Here is a 25,929-nt window from a genome sequence, read left to right on the forward strand (position 1 = left end):
AGCCAGTGCTATTCTCTCTGCATAAGATGGTCTTCTACTCTCAGGTGTTAGCTCTAAAGTCATGTCTCAGATAACTTTTCCCTGACCCAATCTAAATTAAAGTCACCTTGTCACATAGTCTCATTGTACCCTAATACCTTCCCTTCTTAGTACAGAACACTGTAATCACACATTGATATGATTATTTATATTAACACTTGCTGCCAGTACTAGACTGTAAGCGCCATGGGGACAGAGATCATATCTGTTTTGCTCACTGCTGTATCCAAGTATAGATAGTGTTTGTCCCACAGTAGGGACTCAAAGTTTTATTTGATGAATGAATAAATTAATGAATGAATAAGCAAAAAATTTAAAACTCCTGAGCTCCAATCCTTAACCATATGTCTTGATATAAAAGGGCCTAAAAAGCACCCCCTTCCCCAACCCATCTCAGCAACGTCTCCTGCCATTTCTGACACTGCTATAGAAGGGTGGTCTGCACTTACAGTTGCAGAAATGAATTTTCCAAAGTACGTGTGTTCATATGTTAATGCCTGCATTTGCATGCCGTTATATTCAAGTGGGATCAAATGTTGATAATAAGTGTTTTCTTTGCCAGCATTTAGATACATGCCATGTAATTGCAAAAATAACTAGTTAGACTGTCAGAAAGCAGTGTACTCCTGAGAGCAGAACAAAATGTTCAAGGGAATTAACCCAAAGATGATAATTAAACCATGGAATCATCTGCTGGAGAATGGAGCTGACACCTTGTTCTAACTCTGGAACCTATAAGCACCCACTGTGGTTACTAGAACCCAAGACCAGAGGGTGTTCGAGGGGATGGGGAGGCTGATCTAAATGAACCCAGGGAATGTGTGAGCTGGCTACTACCCCATACCCACCCCCCACCTCCATTCTTTATCTAATTCTCCCTCTCATACACCCCCAAGCTAAACACAAATAGCCACTTTAAGGGCAAGACCAGGTAGGTATGTTCCTATATGGTGGGCTTTGAAGAGTCCACCCTTCCTAACTTTCTACCACCAAAATAACTCCTTTGGGATCTTCTACATATGTATGCATATCCTTGTTCTCTGTGGAGAGGAAGTCGTAAGCTAACTCTTGGTGGTTATCAAACAGTGGGCTGGCGACGGAGACAAGGGAACAGGGAGTGATGTTGCCACCCCGGGTGATATTTGATTATATTTTGAGGCATTCTGCATTGTCATAACTGGTGGGCGGTGGTGTTACTGGCATCCAATGAGTAGAAGCTAGGTAGAATGCTAAACATCCTACAATGCACAGGACAGTCTCCCACAACAAGAAATTATCCAGCCCAAAATGTCAATAGTGCCAAGGCTGAGAAACCCTGATCTGACTCATTTGCAAAGATTCATTTATTAGTCCATTAGCAACTCATACACAGGGCAGATTCTTGCAGAAATGGGAGTTGGAATGGGCATATTTTGATCGGACAGTTGGAACAGAAAGGAGGAAGAGTAATCTGTTACCAGTGCCAATGATGGATTGGGGAAAAGACTAGAAGCAGGTGACTAGTTATGAGACTACTCTCATAGTTAAAGAGAGAAGGAATGAGAACCTAAACTGAAGATGAACAGGAAACAGATACCCCACATGCTCTAGAGTTACAGTTGATGAAGCATCACAAAGGAATTGTATAGGGGAATGAGGCAGAGAGAGAAGGCAAAGATGACCCTTAATACTCTAGCTTGGGTGACTGGAAGAAGAGTGACGCATTAGGAGAAATATGGACAAGAGGAGCAGATCTGTGGGTGGAAGGTGGGAGTGGAGAAATAATATGCTGAGTGTGGGATGCCATGAAGGCCTCCAGGTGAGGCTGTTTGACGAACAGTTAGAAATATGGGTCTGGAGCTCAGGAGAGTGTCTGAAGCTAGAGGTGTCTACGTGGAATTCATCCACATGGAGGTAGTGAGGTGAGATCCCCTACTTGGCACATACTAGGAGTTCCATAAATATTTGTTGAATGAAAAAAAATCTAGAGTAAGAAAAAAAGAGAGCCAAAGGCAAAAATCTTTGGACACATCTTCATTAAGGAAGTGGACCAAGAGGAAACTGAAAAGAAGCAGTAAGGGAGATAGAGTTAGCAGGGTTTAGTGCTCTTGAAACAGGAGAAGGGAGTTTCAAGGGGGAGAATTTGGCCAGCGATATCAAATGCTGCTCAGCACTCAAGTTGAATAATGTCTTTGAATAGAATTGGATTTGGCAGTGAGCAGGTCATCATCAAACTTGAGAGAGCAGGTTCAGTAGAGTGATGGGAGCAGAAACTAGGTCGCAGATGCAGAGGGCTGCAAGGTCCTCATCATCTCATCAATAGTGATGATGGTAAAGACGGAGTTAGAATGATAGCTTATGGAGGTGGCAGGGATTTAGGGGGAGGTGGAATCTTTTAGCAGATTTTTAGCCTGACAGGAAGAAGGCAGCATAGAGAGACTAAAGGCACAAACTTGAATATCTAATAGCTGTTATGTATCTCCAGAGTACATCAATTGTATTTTGGAGCTTCCTGTAAAACTAAGTTGAGGTCATGTGGAATTGAAATTCAGCGTATCATGGGTTCAGTTTAAGGAAGAGCTGCCTAGCCATCACAGCTATCCTGCAAGGGAAGGGCTGCTTGTGAGTAGTGAGCTCCCTTGCCACTGGAAGTATTCACGGAGAGATAGTATGACCTCACAGGAGGTGGTTCCCATACTGAATGGGAAGTTGGACTAGATCATTAGGTTCCAAACTTTTGGGATTCTCAGATCAGTAAATATTTTACACAGGATAAAAAGGTGAGTGGAGTGTAGATTGATCTAGATAGTTACCAACTGTTAAATTTTGCTATGTAAATGTATTTGTTTTCTATTTACTACCATAACAAATTGACACAAATTTAGTGGCTTAAAATAGCATGCATTTCTTGTCTTCCGGTTCTGTAGGTCAGCAGTCTGGTAGGGGTCTTACTGGGCTAAAATCAAGGTGTCAGCAGGGCTGCGTTCCTGTCTGGAGGCTCTAGGGGAGAAGCCATTTTCTTGCTTTTCCCAACTTCTAGGGGCCACCCACTTTCCTTAGCTTGTAGCCTCTTCCACTTTCAAAGGTAACAATGACTGATTAAGTCTTTCTCATGTCACATCACTCTAATGCTGACTCTTCTTTTTTTTTTTTTTTTACCTCTGTCTTCTTTATTTAAGGACACTTGTGATTACATTGGGTCACTCTGATAATCCAGGATACTCTCGCTATTTTAAGGTCAGCTTATTAGCAACCTTAATTCCATCTGCAGCCTTAATTCCCCTTTACCACATAACCTAATTCACCGTTTTGGGGGATTAAGACATGGACATCTTTTGGGAGGCCATTATTTGGTCTACCACAAGGAGGGTGAACATTTATCATCAACATCATCATCATTTCAGAAGAGAAATGACTCTACCTACAACACTAAACAATAGAAATAATGTAGAGAAAAGGACTCTCCTTCCTAAATAAGAACAGATGTCAACCTTACCCCAACACACACACACACATTCATATTTAACCAGACTGGAAACTTCACCATGGACCAACATAACAGCTTTAGAAACAATTGAACTACATTATCTCCCAGCTCCAAGCTTCTTTGATCCCCTAGAATTCACCATACTGTGGTATTACCTGGAGAACCTTCTTGTGATATATCTCTATCAGTTCCTTCATAGCTATATTTTTCTTCTTCCTGCTTGCTTCAAATCTGATCATTAAGTCAGCAAGAGACTTCAGTTTCCTTTTTTCTCCTTGATTCAAAAGGCTATGAAAAGTGTTCTGTAAATGATATGCAATATTGTTATTCTGATCTTTGGGTTAATCAAGTTGTTTGACATTTTTGTAATGATGCCTTTTGGAATATGGGTGGTATAATTAGCTGCCACACTGTACATTAACAATACATGAGCCGACCCTACAGACTTGGGGACTATAAATAAAAGCATGACAGCTGGCTCCAGCCTTGCTTGTCACTCACCATTGAAGGGAACGCAGCCGGGGAGCTACTCTAGAGTCCCCAGGAATCCAGGATGTAGTCAGAAACGACATCTTCAATGAGAAGAATTTGGTGTTTTGCTAGTGGGAAAAGATGGAGACAGGCACTCGTAGGAAGCAGACAACCAAGATATTTCCTACTGGGAAGGTACAGAGGCCCCAAGCAGAGACAGCATTTTACCAGCAGGAAGACATATACTGAGGGGAAGGGTCAGAGGACAACAGCACATTCTGGAGCCAAATTAGCAGGGTATCTTTCTTCATCCATTATTACCCAGGAGTGAGAATCGGCAAGAGCACTGAAGAAATGTATAGGGAAGGTGAAAGAGAAGAAAAGCTGTGCTACCTGGGTACTCAGTGTGAGGTCCAGGGCAATGGTTACTGTGGGGAAGAGAACCTGATGGGGTTAATAGAAGGTAAAGTATGCTAAAAAGAACTGGAAAGAGGAAAGAAACAGAAAAAACTAGTTGCTGAGTTACATGTTAGGCACTATTCTAAGTATTTTCCATGTTCCATTTCATTTACTCTTCACCTCATGACAATAAACAAAGGTAACACTTATGGCTAAGACATACTTTATATTTTACTTATCTCATTTATTATTGCCTTTTCCTCTCACTAGTATATAAGTTCCAAGAGGACACAATCTTTACTTTCTCCTGTATTTTCCAATACCTGTGACAGTGCCTGGCATATAGTGGATGCTCAATAAATACCTGTTGCATGAATAAATAGCTAGCATTAATTGAGTATCTATTACATACCAGGCACCATTATAGATGCTTCCCATGAACGAACTCATTTTAACTTTCACAACTAATGCTGAGTCAGGCACTGTTATTATCCCAATTTTATCAATGAAGAAACTGGATCAGGAGCACAGAGATATTAAGTAACTTGTTTAATATGTGATGAATTCAGGATTTCAACCTATATGATCTAACTCCAAAACCTGCTTCTGTAATCACTGTCCTACACTGAAGCTCAGAGAGGTTAAGTAACTTGCACAGAGTTATGCAGCTTAAGACTGGCAGAGCCATAATTGGAACCAAGGTCCGTCTGTCTCAGAGCTGTTGCCCGTTCCTCTGCACTTCACAGCTTCATAAGCTTACCAAGATAACTATTTCTTCCGTCACCATTTTACCAAGGACTAGTCTTCTGAGATAAAGAAATGAGTGTGGTTCATTAAGGATTCATATAAAGGTAACAGACATCGCCCAAAAGAATTACAAGTCCCAAAAGATCACCAGTTTGCCACCTGCTCTCATTGTTGGTATTTGGAGGGGACTGAGAGAAGCAGCTGGCAGATGAGTCATGGGAAACCCCTGGTGGATCCATGTATGCTGAGACCTAGGTATTGAGGGTAAGTCACTTTCATGCCAGGCAAATCCTGACCCATGCTGCCCTAGATAACTCTGGAGTAGGGATGGTGCAGAGATGCTGATAAAGCATTTCTAAGAGACGGCTTCATAATTCATTGTGTGACCTTGTGCAAGACACTGCCTCCCTTTGTGTCACAGTTTCTTTATGATAGGGAAGCGTCAGTGGAATTCTGTGTTGAATCAGAAGAGGTCCACTTTATCTTTTTTACATATTAGACTTTTCCACATAAAATTTCATATAGGAGGAAGGATTCTACACTAAAAACTATGCTTGAAAAACCACTGAATAAAATAGTCTTTCAGTTCCTTCTAGCTCAAACATTCTAAGAATCTAAAAACATAAACACAGTCCTTTGGGTCAGGTCAGGGTTCCATTCAGCCCCACTTTCTGCAGCCAGGATCGGGCACTGGGGATCCACTGTGAAAGGTCACTCACACGTCCCCTATGTCCTAGTCTCTCTCAGAGGCTGTTTAACCCTGTCCTCAACTGACAGGTGTCTTCCCCATCGGAACTTCTACTTATGTTACTTGTATATGTTGAGATAGAACAAGGGTAACTGTGCACAATAGTATTTACAGGACAGCTGCAACTGTTTTATATGAAGGGAATAGAACATTTACTGATTTCCTTCTAACACTGTTCTTGTTGATGTCCACCGCTGTGGGTCTGCCTCTTGGACCACAGTAGCCCAGTGCTCCCCGAGGGTTGCTGCTGATCTAGAATACTCCTAAGTCCCTTGCCTGAGCCACAACCAAACCTGTAAGCTTAGTTTGGAACTTTTTACTTTTTATTTTCACAGGGTTCCCTCATACGTGCTCACTCACGCATTTTGATAAGGTCCACCTTTGTTTCATTCTGCTTGTCATCATACATAGGCTTAAAGATTTCACTGGGTACTCCTTCCTGGAGTCTGGGTTTCACATACACAATATGATTCCCTTCTTATAAAGTTTTAAAACAAGCAAAACTAACATTATATTATTTAGGTGTGTGTGTGTTTGTATCTTTTTAAAAGACCAAGTAATGATAAATACAAAATTCAGGAGAGTAGTTACCTCTGAGCAAGGGAGGGGTCAAAACAGGGAGATAGAATAGAGGAGGAAGACATAGCTCAAACTAAGTTATCAGTAATGTTATAGCTCTTGGGCTGGATGATGGTTTTATGAGTATTCATTATATTTGACATAAATAAATCAATAAAATATGAAAGGTCCATATATGAACCAGTAATGATTAATTATTTCTGTACCCGTGAGGTTCAAAAACAGTGATTATAAGAGCAATACAAAATTTTTTTATTAAACAGAATCTTACCACCAGAACATACTAACGTTTATTTTCTATCTCTTCCAATATATCAAGGGCTTTTTGAAACTCTAAGTGATCTGTTTTGCCTCTCTCCGAGTTTATTTCTCCCTCAATTACTAACCATAATTTAGTCAGGTTGGGGTTGCGGCTCTCCTTGTTGAAAATATGTTGCATTCCCCAGGAAGCTATTTTTGTACAGGGTTCATGGATCCTCATCTTTTCTTGGGCCTTGCATGCTAGTTGGTATGAATCTAAGAATTACTGGCTACTTCCTGAATCATTTGGGGTGAGGGGCCATGACGGCTTGTTCCAGCCTTCCAGCTTCATGACCATTAATAAGGACAGGTCCTTTCTAGGGTTGCCAGATACAATTCAGGATCCCCAGTTAAATTCGAATTTTAAATAAAAACCAAATAATTTTTTATTATATGTATGAATTTGAGGCATACTTATACTAAAAAATAATTTGTTATTTATTTGAAATTCAAATTTAATTGGACATTCTATATTTTTATTTGCTAAACCTGGAAGCCCAGCTCATTTGGGCCAATAACTACTCTTTAGTATCATTATTGGTTTTCGATCACAGGGAGTGTTAGTTTTGAAGTCAGACAGACTTGGGTTCAAATCCTGGCTCCTCTACTCGAGAGATAGAACATTTTTTGTCTCAAAATTCTTAGCTATTAAATATAAATAATAGAAATACCTCATGAGATTGTTGGTAATATTAAATGAGATCATATTTGTATAGTATTTAACACAGTGCCTGGTACCTACTAAGCACTCAGTGGCTGTAATCATTATTACTGTCAATTTTATTCAGAACATTATGTGTGCTGCCAAAGATTTGATCTGGTACTGCAAAACTCTCCATTTATAGGATTAATTTCGGTATAGGACTCTCCTTAGTGTCTCCTTTGGTGATGACCAAGACAAAGTGCCATCTAGTCACTTTCTTTTTGTTTCCGAACACTCCCTTTGGCCCCCTGTCATGAAGTGCCCCAGAATCATTCCCTAGTTGGCTTTCTCCTTTTACTATAAAGACTTCTTGGTGCATATGTTTGGGGGTCACTTAGAATTCCTCAAATTGAAGGCTATTGTCTTCCCTGATGAAGCAGCTTGAGTGACTGATAATCACCTTTGAAATTCTACCCTCAAGCCAATGACTAATGAATTTGGCTGATAAGAGAGCAGCCCTAATCAATACAAGTTTCAAGAGAATGCAGGGAAAGCAAGATACCACAGATACTGAGAACTCCGTTTCTCACAATGAGGTCAAGACATGAATTAAATTGGTTTTCCACTCGTCTTCATCCTATTTTCCATGCCTTTCTTCTTTTTGGTGCCCAATGCCTTCACTGTTTCTCCTCTCAGGGAGGACTCCAGAACCTTTACATTCTCTTCTCTGACTCACTCATTTCCATGAAAACTTTCCCACCTGCTTTCCCACTTGTCATGGAGTCTAATCAAACATATTAATTCACCTTAACATGCTAACAGCTGAAAAAGATTCTACTTCATCCCTCTCCCAAGCCACAGACTTTTTTTTAACACCCTAAACCTGAAGAAGTAAGCCAAACAGTAGCTTCCTAGCAGGTAAGGGAGATGATGCAGGACCCCTTAAATCATACCACATTATCAGCTGCCTCTTCTGTCTGCTTCGCATGAATGGAAGGGAGCAGTAGTGCAGATAATCTAAAGATCATTTCCACTTGGTTTGGGAATGCAGCACATGGTGTTGTTGTAGTTGATTTGCTTTGCTAATTATGTTCTACTTAAGCTAATATTGAAACTCGTTTATATTTTTTAAGCTCATCTGGGCCAGAACAGGGAAGAGGTGGTGGTGTGGCCCACTTTGAAATGAAGAAAAGCTGACCACGATCGTGAGGGGGACGTGAAAGTTCTATATGTGGGCTAATAGATCTAGAAATATAAAAATATCAAGATAGAACTTTGCCATTTATGCTTGGACAGAATAGGCCGACCTACCTTGTAACTCGCTGGGCACTGCAAGGCCAGTCTTCCCTATGGCCTACCCAGAATCTGAAATCCTCTTCATTAGTAGCCTACGTTAAGGGTCATAATCATAATTATGTTAAAGCATTATGTAGCCTAAGAGGAGTAACACATTTCCTAGCAGACACATTAGAAGTTTGTCTGACTAAATCATCAGTCATTATTGTCACCTAGTTGAAAAAACACCAAAGAGGTGGGACACAAGACAGTTGTACCTTGATAGAGGCGTGGGTACACTAAGAGGCCTCTGGGCAGCTATGGTGAAAGTACAAGAACATAGAGTGCTTTGGGGTGAGCTGGGAGGGTTGCTGAAAGAGGGTAAAACAATCTTCACCTCTTTCCTTCCCATATTTTCTTAGTTTCTTGCTCATGGTAGACATAGAGAGTATTCAACTCAATCAAATAAATTCTTTTTTTATTTTACAGTCTTTTTAAACTTAATTTTTTATTGAGGTAACATTTGTTTATAAAATTATGTAAATTGCAGGTGTGTATCATTATATTTTGAATTCTGTACAGACTACATCATGTTCACCACCCAAAGACTAATTACCATCTGTACACATATGCCCTATTATCACTTTTGCCCTCCTCTCTCCCACCCCTTCCCCTCTGGAAACCACCAATCTAATCTCTATGTCTATGTGTTTGTTGTTACTGTTGTTTTTATTTTCTACTTATGAGTGAATAAATTCTTCCCTTCCTTACTCTTCTCCTACTTGGCAACTAGGCTGTCAACAGCTTCTAGAGATTTCAGAGATCTTGGTTTTCTTTTGAGGCATGTCATTTAGAACCAAAGCCTAACTACATGGTCAAAGCCTAAGTATATATTGTGTTTCCAACCCTCCAAGATGCAACAAGGGACAATGGGACTATTGAAATTTCTTTCTCTTTTTCTCATTGCAGTCTGCTCCCAGTTCTCGAGAGGAGTATATGCTATCTTTGGATTTTATGACCAGATGTCAATGAACACTCTGACCTCCTTCTGTGGGGCCCTGCACACGTCCTTTGTCACGCCTAGCTTCCCCACTGACGCAGACGTGCAGTTTGTCATCCAGATGCGTCCAGCTTTGAAGGGCGCTATTCTGAGTCTTCTGGGTCACTACAAGTGGGAGAAGTTTGTGTACCTCTACGATACAGAAAGAGGTAAGAAGAGGTATCTGCTCTCCTCTTTGAATATTCACGTAACAGTGGTATCCAACCTTCCCCAAATCACGTTTGTTTCCTTCTCTTCCAATAAATAAAATCTGATAGTCTTTAAATTGTGTCTAATATTCAAAATGAGTTGAAGATTAATACTAAAATATTGAACGAATAGTAATTTTAAAATCTAATTTTTTCAAACTTCCTCCCACCCCCGACTCTGAAAAGGGGCTTGAAATACCCTCCTGGTTGAGTCACTGTTATTGAAAAAGAATGCTGTCCCCCAAAAATAATTTATCGAGCCTAAAATACACGAAGTAAAAGCAGCTTAGTCTAAAATAGAGAGAGGCCTAAACTGGAAAGTTTTGGAAAATTAATCCTGTCAGAGACTATAATTATCCCCATTTCATAGATGAGAAAACTGAAGCCCAAAGAGGAAAAGTGTGTTTTCACAGTGGTTTAACCACAGAGCTAGAACTGGTGTCATTGTCTCTTGCTTCCAGAGCTTGTTCCACCAGATCACATTAGATCTTCAGATTATAGGGCTTCAATATTTATGTGGTGGAAATAATGGGCGGAGACCGGCCAAACTGGGCTTCAGAAATGGATGGTTTTTCTAATAGTGAGGTAATATATTGAGGACACATATTAAAACAGTCTCATAAATTAGGGGTCTGATCTTCAATAGCATACAGTTACGTGCACATATCATAACTCAGCTAAACAGACTCCTCTAAAACCCAGTTATCTTTGAGGGGTTCCTCAGTAAAACAAGGAGATCCTATCACTATGAGATTCCAAAAGACAATGTTACTTTATCATTTGTTTGCCTCTAACCCTGGTTATAAGCTGGGAATGGTTCTCTCTGACTCAGGGTTTTCTTACTCAGAAAAGGGAGGAGAAAATGGAAGGCCTGTCTTCCTGAGGGAGTCCCAGGAAAGGACGGCATTCTAGGTAACTTAACTTGAAGGGCCATTTTGGTTTGGGGGAACCTAGAGTACTCTTCACTCCACTCTCATTATGATGCATCACCAAACCCTGTTAGGAAATACTATGGCCTGTATTTACCTATGGTACTTACCGCCAAGATTTTATCAAATTTCAGGAACCTGAAGCAGGAGACCAGAGTTATAGTTCAAGCTCTGCCACTAACTAGCTCTCTGAACTTGTCCAATTTATTGAGACTCTCTTGGCCTTGGTCTCCTCACCAAAAGTGTGCCCTGTCTTAATGTAATAGTTCGTGATTTTTGTGAGATATTATCCCCGACACGGGACACTTTGTATCTTGCTACTAATCCCAATTTATATATTATCAGTTAGTCAACCAGTTCTACAAGATGTTATCAATCCCCAATGGTGTATTCAAAGCTTGTGATGGGAGCTTATATAATATAATGGGGGTAGATAGAAGAGGATATTCATAAAACAATTCATGAACAGCACAGGACAGTCTCAAACCGAGCACTCCACTACAGACTCTGATTGCTGTAAGAATTGTGAAAAGGCAGAGTTTTTAGAAAAGGCTAGAGGAGCTAGGTCTTGAAGGATATTTAAGTTTTGGATTGCAAGAGAAGAGGGAGATGGGGTTTTGGGAAGAGGAAGAGAACATTAACAAGGGGCGGAATCAGGAAGGAGTGCTGTGTTCCTGCGCAGCCTTGCCTGCCTAGGGTACCAAAATAGTTTGAACACTTTAATTCATAATTTGCTAAATTTTAACACATTTCATTTCTTTCAAACACTGGGGATGAATTAGCCTATTTCCATGTGCTGTATACAGTGTAATATACTGCATAACAATCTAATTTTTAGAACTGATGTTTGTAAATCAGACAGCTTCTCTCTGAAACTTTTGAAAACTAAATATGAGTTCTACTAATACTGTCACCTCTCATCTATTCAAAAGCAGGAGATATAGTTAATGTATTTTCTTCTCATCTCCCATGATTCTTCTTTGCTTATTAGCTCTCTATTAGAGGAAAGGAAGCAGAAGTCCATCTATGTCTATTTCTTATCCCGGCTCTTTTCTCAAATCATCTCACTAAATAGCTTGGACAATTCTATGATCATGCAGCCAAAAGAAACCTTTCTGACTCATGTGTGTTCACATTTTTTCCTCTGGAGCCATTTAGCTGGTGGGACTAATCTTCTCTACTTAAGAAATACGTTCCATAAACTTTTAATACTAATTCCCCCTTGGAAAGCCTTCTTAAAACACTGCATGACCCTGTTCCAAAATTTTCAATGGCTTCTATTGCCCACATTGAAAAAAAAGTACTCTATTCTTCAAGACTCAACATAATTATGCCTCAACTAACTAACAGATCTGTTGTCCCTGTGTTACCTAATGAGAACCTTCCTCTGCAGGCAACTCCCATTTTCCACTCTTGCCTAAATGTCCCAGAACCGTTCTTACCTCAGCAACTTCGCTTCTACTACTACCTGGAATTCTCTCCTTCATTGTGATTATGAAAATACTGCCTATCCTTTCATTTTTCAAAACCCGCTTCAAACTCTACCTCCCCAAGGTAGTCCTCCCTGACCACTCCAGCTCACAATGATTCATTCATTCATTCAGTAGGTGCTAGGGTTAAAATGATAAACAAGATAGACATGAATACTGCTATTATAAAGCTTAAATTCTGGTGAGGGAGAGAGAAAAAACAAGTAAACCAACAAATAAAATAATTACACATTTAGGCAAGGTGCTGTGAAAGAAGCAAAGAAACAGATACTAATACTAATGAGTAGGACCTAATTTTAAAAGAATTCTCAGTGATGGCCTCATTGAGAGGGGGCATTCAAGCTGGGAACTAAAGGATTAGAAAGAGATAGCTATGTGAAGAATAGAGGGAAAGAGTTTTAAGTAATGAAAATAGCAAGTGCAAAGGTCCTGTGGCAGGGAAGAGCTTGGGGTGTTTGAGAAATGAAAGAAGACAAGTGTAGCTAAAAGGTGGTGAGGAGGTTAAGTGAGATGAGACTGCAGAGGTAGACAGGAGCCAGATCATAGCCATGGAGCATGGACAGGAGCCATGGTAAGGAGTATGAATTTTATTTTAACTGCAAAGAGAGGTCATTGGAGGATTCTGAGCAGGGGAGTCATATGATCGCTTTTAGCTTTCTGTAGAGAATGGAGTATGGTTCACGAGTGAAGGAAGGGAGCCAATTAAAAGTCCATTGTGGTCATCTAGGTGAGAAATGATGGCAGCTTACACTAGGCTGGAGATGGAGAAGAGTGGATGGAGTTGAAATATATTTTGGACACAGAATTGACAGAACTGGGGGACAGATTGACTGTGGGATGTGAGGCAAAAGAAGGTTTCACGGATGACTACTAAGCTTTTGGCTTGAGAGACTGGGTAAGATGGTGATTCCATTTACTGAGGTGACTAGGCAGGAGGAGAACCAGTTTTCAGGAGCAGAGATCTTGCCCGCCTTTGAATGCCCACAGAACTCTTTTGTCCATGTCATTCACTTGGCACTTAACATAACTGCTTTCCAGTGTTATTTTACTTTTATGGGGTCTGCTATATTTCTTCCCAAGCCCTTCTCTCCAGCGTGATAATAAACAATTGCTTAGCCCCTAGGTTTATACTTTGTGCCTACCCTGGTATATAGCACAGGCCTAGGTATATACATAGTGTTTTCCAACTCCATTATTGATTCATCAAGAATAAGCTGATGTGTTTTTTTTAATGTTGGGCTGAAAGAGAGAAAAACAAAGAAGGGAAGGAAGGGAGGGAGGAAGGAAAGGGAAAGGAAGGAAGAAAGAGGTGAGGGAGAAAGAGGGAAGAAAGAAAGGAAAAAAGGAAAGAAGGGAGGGAGGAAGAGCAAACTCAGTTTATAAATCAAATTATGTGGTATGATTCTTCAAAATATTCGATAAAGTATTCTGTATCTTCTAATTTTCTACAATGATCATCTATTGCTTTAGTAATAAAAATTATGGGGAGAAATTACAACTGCAAAATATAATTTTAGAATATTTTAAATTATGTAAGAGAGAAATGGAAGACAGAGACAGAAGGGAACACGTATAATTACATTGAAATAAGCTAAATATACAAATGATGTGACTCCACTGGATAAGGGCAGGGATGAGTGAGGAGCTGAGAAATGGGTTAAACATTTGAGGTCATTTAAAAGATTTGTAGCACAATCAGAGTAATATTATCTCTGAAATTATGAAACATTGAGTGGATTCAAGGCTTGGTTGGTTACACTTTGATTTCTGTCTGCAGAGAAAGGTCTGAGTTTGTGTTTACACGTCATCAGTTTGCTTAGTTACTAAGATACCATCTTGGTTCATTAAGGAAAGTTTAAAGTTATGCTCTTGGGGCTATATAGATAAAAAGGCAGTCCTTGGAAAAATTATGAGGTTGACTAAGTGTGATATTTGCACCCCCCGTACCCTCTCCTCTTTATTGACACCACTTTTTTATTTACCCAGGGCTTCTCACTATGGCACATGTCTACACCGGCCCTCCCTGGCAGGAGCAAAGCCTCAATATCTCTTATCCAACCTGCCTCTACACCTCCATAAAAACTTTCCCGTCCTACATTTCGTTTCCACTGATTAATAGTCTTTCTCTACTAGTGACAACAGTTCAGTTGACCAATTTATTCATGCTAATATAAATATGGCTATTAATGGCTTGATGTGTTAGTGCATCCAGGGAAGAAATTTCTATTCAGGTAGGGGCCTTCTGTGGAACAGAACTCTAATCCAAAGTGTGGCTTTATAATTCTGGGATCCTAGGCACCGTGAGTCTAGTTTAGAGGTCCCTTGCCCACACACCTTCCTATATATAGAAAGTCGTAAGGCCATGCCAGGGAGGTAGCCACCTCTTCCAGTTTTCTATCAGACCTGTCTTTTGGGTGCAAGTGACCTAATTCTCTGTGGTACTAACGTTTCCCCCAGAAGAGCAACATACTTGAGAACTGCAGCCAGACTCTCTCATGCACCTGACAACTCTCCTTGGCTTCAATTGGCACAGCCCACAGAGATGAAAGAATCTGGCCTAGGCTGTGGCTCTCAGCTTAGATAATGAGATAATAGCTGTAAATGCTCTTTGAGGCAACTAGTCCCTACCTTCTTGCTAGTGTTCAATAAACTCCTGCTGTTTCCCTTTCTCAACTTGAAACTCCCTTCTCAGTTCCCAAGTAACTCTCTGGAAGTCAACAGCCTTCTAACAGATCTTTCTGTTTGCTCTGGAAGGTTGTGGCAGGAACATGGGCAGGGGCAACAAGTAGTTCGGCAGTCAACAAGTAATTATTGGGCATTTCCTAGTGCTAGCTTGTGCTAGGCCACTGGCAGTGTTTAAGAGAAGCAGAATCAGGTCCTGCCTTTGAGAAGCTGAGCATCCTGTTGCTGAAACAGTGACTTATCTCAGGGGCCTGTACAAAAACCATTTTTACCCGACTGTTCCGCCATCCACCAATGACATTTGCATTGATTAGAGCAAGCACCTTGTGAAAAGATTAAAGTGTTGCCAGAGAGCTAGGAAGGTGGAAAAATGTTGGAAGATCCTGAAGGGCTTTACAGGTAAAGAGATTCCCCAGGACAAGGAGAAAAGGGCCTTTTCTCAGAGGACTGTGAATGTTTTCAGACTGACTGGATTTGAACTCTACTGAGAGACAAGCAGATCTTCAATTCCTCACACCTTCCTGCATGTTGTCATTTACCACCTACTTACCTAACCTAGCTTTGCCCTTTTCTACACACACACAGGCACACAAGCATACACATCCCTATACCAATCAGTGGCACAAATCAACAAATCCTTATTATTGTCATAATTTTATCATCTTAGTTTGATAAGAGCAGCTGCCATTTCTTAAGCACTTATTATGCACTTGGCCCTGAGTTTATGGATTATCACACTTAGTCCTCATGGCATCCCCGCGCCTTTACAACTGAGGAAACCAAGGCATAAAAAGGTTAAATGATGGCTCCTAGAGTTACACAGGTTAGTGTGCCAAAAATAATGAAACCAGGATTTCAACCCTGGTCTGCCACATTCCACAGTCTATATGAACTGTTCACTGCACTGACATACTGCCTCCCACATTTTTAATGTTTGAAAACTGCTATTACTTCTTCCCTTCAGCCAGTTTTCAAAGGGTCTGGTACCTAGACCCTCTCTTCCTATGGATGCACTCCAGTTGGCAACTTTCTTCTTAAAGCCTGATGTCCACAAATGAACACAAGAGCTTTTGGTCCCAGAGTTGCAGGGATCCAGATAGGCAGCAGGTCAAAAATCCAGGTTAAGGGGCAGAGGAGTAGCAAAAGAAGCAAATGCAGCCAGACAGGTGGGTTTGCCCATGGTGTACACTCATGGAGTGGTGTGGTGGGGACCTGATTCTGAGGTGACGGGAACTTGTAGATTTCTCTCTGGGGCAGAGAGAGTTTCTAGCACACAGAAAGATCTGAACTTGCAGGTCCTCACCAATAAGGGGCTATTTTTGGTTGGGGAAGAAGAAAGCAAGGTGAGACCGATGATATGATCTGCCGTGGCTACTTGGCAGGAACTTTAAAGGAAACTAGCAGGTACCTTGATTTAAGGAAACAGACTATCATGGATTACTTTTTCTTCTCCACTTTAAGAACTGATTAAAGGATGTGTGAAGGTAACAGATGGTTCCAATTCTAGTCATGTCCATTTGCCTTCTGGGAAAAGCGAAGCCAAGAGAGTTTTTATTGAAATTCAAGATACTTTTTACATCTGAATAAATTAGGAAGGCCCAGAGAGTACATTATCCTGTGAGAGACAGATACTAAATTCCCCTGTTTGAGCAGCAATAATCGGGGTTGACAGTACCTGAGACATTTGGTAGTGTCTGCAGCCTGCCTAATCTATTGTGATGAGTCTTCAACTATGAGAGCGTCTTGAGAGCCTGCACAATAATAATAGTGAATGACTATTTGGACTGGATTGTGAATAAAAGACTGTACATATGTCTGTAATGAGAATTTCATTGCAAATGAAAATACTGAAGCTGTCATATTTTTTAATACTTCGATTTGCACATCCTTGACTGCTTTGGGGCATAAAAAGAGAAAGTGCCGAGCAATTTGTTGTCAGCTCTTGAAATAAATTATCATTTAAACACTTCCTCTCCACAAAGGTTATTAGCTTAGTAGCTTGTTCCTGGGGTTGGACCATCAGTAGGGGAAAAAAAATCACAAGACATTAAACTACTCTTTCAAAAGCTGAATATTAGTTACTGTGGAAATTGTTCTTTCAGTAGCTTAACATATTTTGCTGTAGCTCTCCAATGCTGCAGATTAGACTGCAGCGACTATTAATAAATACTGTCATCTTTTACAGCTGTCATGCAAAGCTGAAAAAAGGCTTCGCTGTGATTAGATCCTGTTTACTGTAATATTTCCAGCTCATACTCAGAAAGGCAGTTTTCCTATAAAGGTATTTTCCATAAGTAGAATATTTCTCCATCAAATGACATGACTCATTTTAATGTATTGTTAACTCCTTGGTGGCAGTGAGTTTGAGGTTGAATTGACTTCACAGCCAGAGATACATTCCTCTCCAGAGACACATTAAGCTAAAATGTCAAATTTTCTTTCTTGGGTTGTCCTTCATATTCAGAGATGGTGTTACTGTCAGGAGATGTGCTTTGAGTAGTCGCCCTCCCCCATAGAAGGACAAATGTGCACTGGTTTATCCACCTTCTTTTGCCCTGTTCCTCTTGTGACTGATTGCATTGTTTGCAAGACAGCTGGTCAGGATTTAGGGTCGAATGACACTTCAGTGGGCTAGCTAGAAATTCTGCTTCCTGAGCTAAAATGCCATCATATGAGCAAAAGAAATAGATCTCTAGCCCCCCTACTATGCATTAGCTGTTTGGAATGGTATTCACATCTCTGAAAAAAGGAGGTGCCAGCTGGCAGGGTTGCTTTTGCTTTGACCTTGCATTGCTTTTCATCAAGCTCCTTGAGGAATTAACCCTCACTAAGCTGAATATCTAGTTTTCAGTGAATGGGTGGTCCTTACCCCATCAAGAGTTAGCTGATGTGTTCTATACATTCAGGGTTGAGCCTGAGAGATCCTTGAGAAGGCTCTTCTAAATGTTCCTTGGGGAAGGGACAGACTACAGCTATGACTTTGAGATTCGTCCCCTGGAGCCCCTTTAGACAACAATTAAAGTCAGGGTAGGATTGTTGTGGAAGTGAAACAAAGGAGTGCGTGTAATGTCTTTAGCACCAAGCTGAACACAGTATCGTGCTCAATCAATTTTACCTCTTATTATTTTATTATCATTATAGAGCAGTGGTCCTCATTGGGGAGGAACAGTGATTTTGCCCCCACCCCCCGCAGGGGACATTTTGCAATGTCTGGAGACATTTTTAGTAGTGGGTAGAGGCCACAAATGCTACTAAACATCCTGCAGTGCCCAAGACAAAAAATTTATCCAGACAAAAATTATTCAACAAAGAATTACGCAGGCAAAAATATCAATAGCGCCAAGGTGGCAGCAGAGTCAGAGAACAAATGGTTGCAGGAAATACTCAAGGAGTTGTCAATGAACCAATCTAGCATTTATTGAGTGTCTCTAACTGTGCCTAGATTGGTGCTAAGAGCTATGTTCAATGGGAGATAGAGACTTTGGCTTTGAAGAGCTTACATTACGGTCGGAGAGACAGAATAAGATTAATGCACATGAAGCAAAGATAAGTACAAAATAGCATAAGCAATAGCTAGATTGTGGAGTACAGATTTGAAGTACTGTGGGAGTCCAAATAAGAAAGAGTTCACATTAGGCAAACTGGACTCATCAGGGAAGGCTCCATGGAAGAAGTTAGACATTTTTCTGAGTTGACTACCCGACTGCCACCCCTAGCAATGACCTTGCCTTGATTGCTAAAGCCAAGTTTGTATCTAGAACCAAAACAACATGGTACTCCCATCAACGCTCCCAAACGTCAGAGCTCAGGGCAAGAAACACAATTAAAAGAAAAACCAAAAAAGGAACAAGTTCCTTTTACTAAATGGAAAGCAATTACAGAGCTGTTGAAGATAGGCAGTAAACAAAGGGAGGGAGGGAAATACTGGCAAAATTCCATTTTCCCAACTAATCCTGTAGCAAAAGTGCAATTCGCAACAAAATCAACAGCGCTCTCTCCCTCTCTCTTGCAATCAAACACATTGTTTGGCATCCGCACAGCTACACATGATGCCTTTGCAGAAAAGTGTATGAGAGCTAGGAAGACAGAATATGATTGGGGAGAGAGGGGGTCAGAGGTTAAGATGGAGCATAGCTCACTCTCCCCTCCTCCTCCCCCCACGGTCTCTGTGGAGCACCCTCATTCAGGGGAAAGGGGGACACCAATAGAGACTACATCACTCCCGGTCTTCCTGGTTTCTTTCCAATCAATAAGTTGCCAGTGTCGGCTGTTGTCCTGCTTTGTCGACTCTACAAACAATCTGATTAATTCTCTGGTGCTAACTGCCTCAGCGGGCCTTCTCGGCAGTAGAACAGAGGCTAATTAAGATCATGTCAGGCAAGGAGGCTGACAGGTTGTGTTCCTGGGCCACACCGAACTTTTACGGGGTGCTTCAACTTCACCACAGACAGGCAGTGCTTGGCCAGGCACTGATTTCATAGCATGCCTCTCGTTTAGTTCCACCAATTCCTGTGTCAACGGGCCTCTGTTTTGTCAAGGATTTACATCCTTCTCCTTGGGGTAATTAGCTGCTACTGTGTTCACTTTCAATTGCATTACTTCAGCTTCCTTTCATTTGAATTTTTAATATGCTTGTAAACAAAGATAACAATTAATAGTGGGGTCATTTTCCTTCCTAAATCACGTGTATGTGAGTGTGAGAGAGAGAGAGAGTGTGTGTGCATGCGTGTGTGTGTGTCTTACCAGCATATAGCCCATAGAGGTGAGTTTAGGACAAATAAAGGAAGTCCTACTTCTCACAGCAGGTAGAAAATGGAGGAAACATATGGAACTCATTACACCAAGTGGTGGATTAGACTGAAAATATAAATAGCTTCCTCTTCCCCCTAAATAAAGGCTTAGATGAATTCATGGCTGACAGATCCATAGTGAGTTATTAAGGAAGATATTTTTGGAGGTGGACACAAATTTCACTGGAGACTTAAGGGGCCCTATTTGCCTTCTCATAGGCAAATGGTCACACAGAGTACTGACATCCTATGCCCTGAGTTTTTAAAGATAATCCCAAGAGTCCACTGTGCATCTAGGAGGTGGGGAGAAATGCTGAGAAATAGAGGAAAGTTCTCTAGGAACATTCTGTCTCTTCTCATCTAATCAGGGCCTCAAACCACACATCAAGAACACCCTGTTTGTGAGAGGTCATTGGCCTGATTAAGGATGTTGAAGGAAAGCATCAGCAAACCATAACCTCAGTTCCATGCCGCACTCTGTCGCTATGTAGCTGTGTGACCCTGGGCAAATCACATAGCATTTCTGGTCCTCATTCCTGAGTCCACATCAGTAAAAGGAGAGAGCAGACTCAATCATTCTTCAACTAACAATTCCTGAGTGCACAGACTGAGTGTGTCAGGGGCAATACTGGGATTATGGAAGTGAATTAAACAGAGTGCATACCCCTAATAAGCTCACAGTTTAGAAGGGGAGCGTAGACATGTAAATAAGTAAGTAGAATCTAGAGTGTTTCTTCTAGGTTCTAAAATTCTGTGAGCTATTATAACACTTCCATTTGTAATGAAACCAGAACTCCTTTTCAAATGACCGCTCTTGGGGAGGGTTATGGAGACAAAATTTTCACCCATATTGGCTTTGTAAATTAGCCAGAGACCTTCAGCACTCTCATGTTTCCTTCTTGCTTATTACCCCTTAATGCTCAGCCCTTAAGCTTTCCAGGATCCTGCTAGGTAGAGGAGAAAAGGAAACAATGTCTAGTTGGTACATTAGGATATCCCAGCAGATCTTAAAACCCTTCATGTTCCCAAGTCTGGGACTGCCACAATTCATGTCTAAGTTTTGTTCTAATAAGGTTTGCTGGGATTCTCAACAGTATTCTCGCCTCCACTCAAGGCCTTTACCGCCATCACCCTTCAAGTTCTTAAAGCAAAGACCCACACAGCCATCTGCAATCTCAAGCCTTCTGTAAAATGAATGGATTACTTCCTACCAAAAATGATAGGAATTTCTAGGGTAATACATAATGCAATTTTGTTTCTTGAATATATCCAATTTGTCTAAAGATTCAAAATGCTTCACCAGGCAAGACAGTTACAATTTCACATGGGCTTTCCAGAGGCTCTCCCCAAGTCTGGATCCATATGTCTAGGTTTCCCCTAAAACATTTACCTTGATTCCCCACTGGAACCTCAGACTCAACATGCTGAATTTATCATCTTCCCAGAAAATCCTCTTCTCCATGTATGTTCCCAGGCTCAATAAATGGCACTTCCCAGTTGCCCAAAGCAGAAACCTACTCTTTGAATCTCCCCTCTTCATCATTCCTCACATCTCATCACCGAAAACCCTCTTCTACATCCCCTTCACCACCGACTCAAGTTCAAGGTACCATCACCTCCTGTGCCATCCTCCTAACTCGTCTCCCTGTTCTTACCTCCTCCACTGCCACCAGATAACAATCTTCCCATCACGTCTGAAAGCTCTAATCTTCCCATCACGTCCTTACCTCACTCCCCTGCCTAAAAGCTTTCAGTGGCACCCAGTTACTCCTAGGGTCATGTCCTAGGTTCTTAGCGTGGTACAGAAGGCCCTTCATGATCCGGCTAAACTCAGACCCATTTTCCTAGCCTCATCTTCTCCCATCCCTTACCCACTAGTGCTGTATACTTTATATGGAACTATGCTTCTTTCCATATGGAACTATGCTACTTTCAATATGCCACATGTACTGAGTCTTTTTTTTTGCCTCCATGCCTTTGCACATACTGTTCTGATTTTCTGGCACTCAGCCCCCTCACTCCACTTACACACACACAATCTGGTAAATGACATATCCTTCAAAATTCTGCTCAAATATTCGCTTCTCCAAGCTTCGGTATCCACCACTGCCTGCCCTATATCCAGATAGTACTTTGTATATACCTTTAGTATAAAACCGATCATACTATAGTATTATTATTATCTGCTTATGTCTTTATCTTCCTCACAAGGTTGTGAATTTATTGAAGACAATATTGTTGTCTTATTCATCTCTGCCAGCACTGTGGCAAATGCTGAGTATAATACAGTCCTGGATTATTATTATTTGTAAATTGAACAAATGAATGAGTAAATGACAGAACCTTAACTAAAAACAAAATGGGAGATTTTAGGGGTCTTGAGGAGCTAGTGGAGGAGATGGATTTGGGTAGATTGTGTTCTCAAATCGTACATTACATGCCCATCTACCTCCTATACACTAAGCTAACCCTGATTTTGAGTTCTTCTGTGACCCAGCTTCCTTATCAAAAATATCACCTTCCTGATCCAACCAACTTGTAGGCAGAACAAACATCAGTGGTAGGAACTTTAGTTCTGGGTTTCTGGCTAAAGGACAAACCTGCAATACACTAGATGGTCCCTAAGTCTCAGCCAGTAGAGTCACCAACATTTGAGGAATCTCAAGAGCTAGGGTACAGATACTGCACTATTTCATATCAATCAGTGGTATTTTGAGATCCACATGAATTCTCTGAAGACAAGAGCAGCATGATATTAATTTCCACAGTTCCCAGTGAAAAAGTAAATAAGGCAAATTATTTCCAAATGTCTGCGTAGGCAATGTGATGAGGATGAAAAGTGACATGAGAGCTGATGCAGTCGGTTCTCAGTTATCTGTACCCAGTGAAGCAAGCCAGTCACAGACAATCCAAAGAGCATTTCTGTGGGCGGGAAATAGTGCCATTTCGTAACAGATTTTCCTTCTTGCTTCTATCCTACTTAGGCTTGGCTGAGTGTGGGAATAAATGGAGGTGCCCCAGGGAAAGGGATCTTTAAAGATGTCCCTTCAATTATAAATTCCCAAACTACAGGAAGCACCCTTTTGAAGGACTAGCAGGAATAGGATACAAAATAGTTGTATGGAGAAATAGAAGTGGGTGAGGGGACACAAAAGAAAAGAGAAGGACTCTGAATCCAGGGAGTAAAAGGGTGGTGTCAAGGCCCCAAAACAAACCTTGCTAATCTTACAATGACCAGCCCTGTTCCTGAAACCATAATAACTGACAGACACAAATCAGGAACAAATACAATCAACAATAAACATCATAAGCCTGGTAATTTTTGCTAAAGAGATGTGACATGAGGCTTTATATTGCTTAAGAGATTGAAAAGAATTGCATCAGCTATAAAATTTCCAAGTTCTAACAAGCAAACTACAGAATTATTACAAAGAAGCATTTTATACCTCTGAGAGCTAAGAAAAGGCTTCTAAAGATTAGTCAGGCCTCTTTCTCTCTTGGAAAGCTCTTGGTGGAGGTCTGTTCCTCCTGAAAATCCTGGAAAAGGAATAAATGGTTTCCACTTGGCACAGTGTGGCAGGAAGCAGTACAATGTTATTTACCAAAACTAGCCATTGACTTCCATTTTTTAACTCTTTCCAGTAGTATAAATGTGTTATGGTTTTTCATAAGGTGGTAATTTTCAAGAGTAGGAACTAAGCTTATCTAAGTGATTGTTTTACCCCAGCACTTTTATCTACCTAGCACAATGCTGGATAGGAGCATTAAAAAAAATCTTAGACACATCAAGCTAGAAAGATCTTTAAAGTTCTTAAGTCTAAGCTTTCATGTTCTGAAAAATGGGTTGGCCCCATATTTTCTCGAGTTGGCGAGTCTCTTAATCTGCAATTCTACTTAAAATGTGGGATTCCAAAAATCCAAAGCCTAGCCTTTATACCCTGTCTCAATTCTTTCATCTACATAATGGCAGTAATATACTCTGCACCCTATCTCACGAGAATAAAGAGGAATGGCATAATGACGTAGGCTAAAATCAAATGCCAAGTATGACTGGGCAATTACCTAAAGCTAAAAGAACTGCTGTGTAGATAAATGGTTAAGATGGAAAATAGGCTCATCATCCTGTGGCCACAGAATCACAGTGTTTGCTGTAATCCTTTACCCTACAGAACTGAAAAGGTTTATGTACCTTTCCAAGTTCTTCATGTGCAGTAGTCCTCCCTTATCCACAGTTTCAGTTACCCACAGTCAATTGCGGTCCAAAAACATTAAATGGAAAATTCCAGAAATAAACAATTCATAAGTTTTAAATTGCGTGCTGTTCTGACTAATGTGATGAAATCTCGTGCTGTCCTGCTCGGGACGTGAACTATCCCTTTGTCCAGCATATCTACACTGTATATGCCATTCGCCCAGTAGTCAGTAGATGTCTGGGTTATGAGATCATCTGTTGCTGTATCACAGTGCTTGTGCTCAAGTCACCCTTATTTTACTTCATAATGGCCCCAAAGCGCAAGAGTAGTGATGCTGACAATTCAGATATGCCAAAGAGAAGCAGTAAAGTGCTTCCTTTAAGTGAAAAGGTAAAAGTTCTCAACTTAATAAGAAAACAAATCGTATGTTCAGGTTGCTAAGGCCTACAGTAACTTTTATTACAGTGTATTGTTTAACTGTTCTATTTTATTATTAGTTATTGTTGTTAATCTCTTACTGTGCCTAAGTTATAAATTAAACTTTATCCTAGGTATCTATGTATAGGAAAAATTGTGGCATATATAGAGTTCAGTACTATCCTCGGTTTCAGTCATCTACTGGGGTGCTTGGAACATATCCTCCGTGGATGAGGGGGGCTACTTTACTCACCCACCCAAAGAATCCAGCCAGTTCTATCCCTTCCTTGCATCAATTAGCAAGTCAGGTTATCGCATTAAATAGGAATAGTCCACAAATGCTAATCAGACCAATGGCTCCTATGATATACTCCCTGGGTCATTCCATGGTTAGCAAGAATGAGCACAAGTGCTAGGCTCTGGGTTAAATGTCTGTTTCCTCACCTTTAAACTGAGATAATAATTGTAGCTAACTCAGAAGATTGTTGTGCAAATTATATTCGTGAAAGTCATCTAGAACAGTTCCTAGCACCTAGTTAGCATTCTGTAAGTGTTAGCCATTATTATTATGCTCTTACAAGGGTAACAGAAAAGAAGTGACCACTGAGACATAGAATGAAGATCTCTAGCTGCCCTATCCTGGTCCCTTCTGTGCATTGAGGCCACCCTGCTCATCTCTCCAATGTGCTAATTTTGGTTCTCCTCTATCAGAATCAGAACCTGTTCCCAGGAAAGGAGCTGGGAAACTCATTTACACTACAGGGAGGTAGAAATGGCTGATGCACAACCTCACTCAGACATCTCTGAGTTTTAGGCAAGTGCAGAAAGCCTCAGGCCAAAGGAAGGAAGCCTTGCTTTTTGAATTGCAATACTGGTGATGGGGGGAGGGGGAGCTCATTTGCTTCCTGCAATCCTAATTTTATAGCCAGCCTTCTGTCTAGCCCACATATTGCTAAGGCTAACCCCATTGCTGAAGAGAAGGGAGCGATTAGAAAAGCTGGACCAATGCATTTTTGTGTTTTTACTGGCACATGTTCTGGAGAATAATAAAACAGAAAATGGCATTCTCTTCATTCACAAGCAAATAGAAATGCCTAAAGGCAACTTAAGCTGAACAGACAACTTCTTTGGAAAATCTCGAAGCCAGTGGCTCCAGCAAAAATATATCTATATTTTCATTTTTTAATAAGCTGACAGAAAGCAGAGCATATGTCTTTCCTGACACATGTTTGGTTCCCTTAGATTCATGGTATGCATATTGAATCTTAGAACTGTGAAGCAAGGCTCAGTTTATGGTCTTACATTTGTTTGGCTTAAGCTGGCAAATGTTGGGGAAGGTGGGTAATGACCACGTCTGTAGTTGCAAGTTCCCTTCCAGTCTCTCCCTTCTCCTGCAGGCCCATTCCCTGCAGCCATTGCCATATGACTGGCTGGACCCAGTCAATTGTGTGCATCACCCACTACGAGGGCTGGTAAAAGAAAGCAAAGGACAACAATTGGAGAGCATGGGGGA

At 40.9% G+C, this 25,929-nt stretch overlaps 1 protein-coding gene and 1 long non-coding RNA gene across 7 annotated transcripts in view; one reads left to right on the top strand and one right to left on the bottom strand.

Moving 5' to 3' along the window:
• GRIA3 (glutamate ionotropic receptor AMPA type subunit 3) overlaps positions 1-25,929 on the top strand; it is a 272,052-nt gene that overhangs the window by 57,667 nt on the left and 188,456 nt on the right. For all 6 annotated transcript variants that reach the window (XR_011499627.1, XR_011499628.1, XM_070502043.1 and 3 more), the window contains one exon: positions 9,637-9,876. Coding sequence is in view for 4 of the 6 variants with exons in the window: in XM_070502043.1 (XP_070358144.1) it covers positions 9,637-9,876 (240 nt within the window). In the remaining 2 variants the exon portion in view is untranslated. The remainder of the gene's footprint in view (positions 1-9,636; positions 9,877-25,929) is intronic.
• The window catches only part of LOC139042654 (uncharacterized), a 100,385-nt gene that overhangs the window by 57,129 nt on the left and 17,327 nt on the right, over positions 1-25,929 (bottom strand). The window lies entirely within an intron of this gene.

Source organism: Equus asinus, chromosome X (genome assembly GCF_041296235.1).
Source record: "Equus asinus isolate D_3611 breed Donkey chromosome X, EquAss-T2T_v2, whole genome shotgun sequence".
Lineage (NCBI taxonomy): Eukaryota > Metazoa > Chordata > Mammalia > Perissodactyla > Equidae > Equus > Equus asinus.